General features: G+C 37.1%; 1 protein-coding gene across 1 annotated transcript; it reads right to left on the bottom strand.

Annotated features, from left to right (window-relative positions):
* Positions 1-363: 363 nt before the first annotated feature.
* On the bottom strand, positions 364-1018 carry Tsp_12148 (conserved hypothetical protein). The gene is made up of 4 exons (XM_003378706.1): positions 872-1018; positions 727-790; positions 475-599; positions 364-447 (listed from the first exon to the last, which is right to left on the bottom strand). Exons 1-4 carry the CDS (start codon positions 1016-1018, stop codon positions 364-366), a joined length of 420 nt encoding a protein of 139 aa, XP_003378754.1.
* Positions 1019-1331: the final 313 nt, after the last annotated feature.

The following is a 1331-nucleotide window of genomic DNA, read 5'->3' as shown; positions in this document are numbered from 1 at the left end:
TTGATCTGTCAGGTGAATTTTTAAAGTTTACAGTGAATTTTTCAAAGTCTCAACTCAACAAAGTAAAACAAAAAACTTGTAATAACATTTATTTGCTTCATTATTTAATTAGACAATAAGTGAGTTATTCCATTCTGTCGTAGTTGTGCGTTATGCCCTGAAGGTACGTGATAACGTCTCTGTCGTTATACTTGCTCACAATTTCAGCTATACGTTCATCAGCGTCCCGTAATTTTTTCAGCTTCTGTGGTGGCTGATGACCGGCCACCAGTTGTTCATAAAATAAATCCCCGGCGTGCTGCACCTTACGCAAGCTTTCAATCAGTTTCCAAATAGTCGCATGTGCCATGCCTAATTCCGCCTTCAACCTGCGGTGAGCAGCTTCTGCGTAGTTGTTGATGCGATTGTCTTCAACGGCAACTCAGCGATGCATTGACCACATCTCAACTGGAAACATTGATGGACGTCTTACACCACCTCGACGATTTTGACGACCACGTAACTGTCTTCAAACCAGTCGAGTAGTAGTTGAAGTTCGTCTGGAATATGCCCTGCTAAGTTGTCTACGACCTGCTCTAAACCGTCTATTGGAACAGAGGCTAGAGGAATTATTATTTTGGCTTGCAGAGCAAAGTCTGCGTCATTTTTGTACCTGGTGAATAAATCCAAAAGGATAGTCTCTCTTGGTAAAATTTTCAGTGCTAATGTTCTATTCGTTGGCAAAACATCGAGTTTTCATTGGATCGCTTCTCATTGCATAGTTACGGAGTAATAGCATTGGTTCTATCGCCTAAACTTTTCATTGATTAAAATTGTTCTGCTTTGATTAGCTAAAATTTTTTTCATTTCATTGGTCCAAATTTTTAATTACATAACAATTCATTGCGTAACCTTTGACCTCTTTTAGTGTTTGATCCGTGACGTCACCAATTTGACAGTGAATTTTTTCATTTTTTTTATTTGCTTTTTCTTTTAAATATTTACTTTGGGGATGTTCCCCTTCGGTCCCTCTGTTCATTTATTGGTCGCTAACCCGCTATTTTATTGGTCCGTCAAATCTTTGTCGTATTGGTTTTCTTTTTATTGGGCCGTTCAGTCTTTTTCATATTGGTTTTCCTTGTCTAATTGCTCATTGATTCAAATCCTTTCTTTGTGATTAGCTGTAATATTTTTTCATTTCATTGGTTCAAATATTCCAGGGTGGAACCCGTAAAATAATAGTAGGGACGTATCATAAACAATCCGTCAAAGTATTCCAAATCATGATAGTTTGATTTTTACTTTACAAAAATTAAAAGAAAAGGGAACTTTCTGATTTGGAAGAAAAGTTT

This window comes from Trichinella spiralis (genome assembly GCF_000181795.1).
Source record: "Trichinella spiralis strain ISS 195 chromosome Unknown Scfld3, whole genome shotgun sequence".
NCBI lineage: Eukaryota > Metazoa > Nematoda > Enoplea > Trichinellida > Trichinellidae > Trichinella > Trichinella spiralis.
The sequence above is the reverse complement of the archived record's forward strand: the minus strand, read 5'-3'. Positions and strand labels throughout refer to the sequence as shown.

What these genes read in the sequence shown, in the direction of transcription:
- Tsp_12148 (XM_003378706.1), bottom strand. Translation starts at nt 1,018, where the DNA reads ATGAACAGAGGGACCGAAGGGGAACATCCCCAAAGTAAATATTTAAAA. An exon ending in CGATCCAATGAAAACTCGAT is followed by an intron (nt 600 to 726) that starts GTTTTGCCAACG and finishes TAATTCCTCTAG; the next exon opens with CCTCTGTTCCAATAGACGGT. An exon ending in TCGTCAAAATCGTCGAGGTG is followed by an intron (nt 448 to 474) that starts GTGTAAGACGTC and finishes CAATGTTTCCAG; the next exon opens with TTGAGATGTGGTCAATGCAT.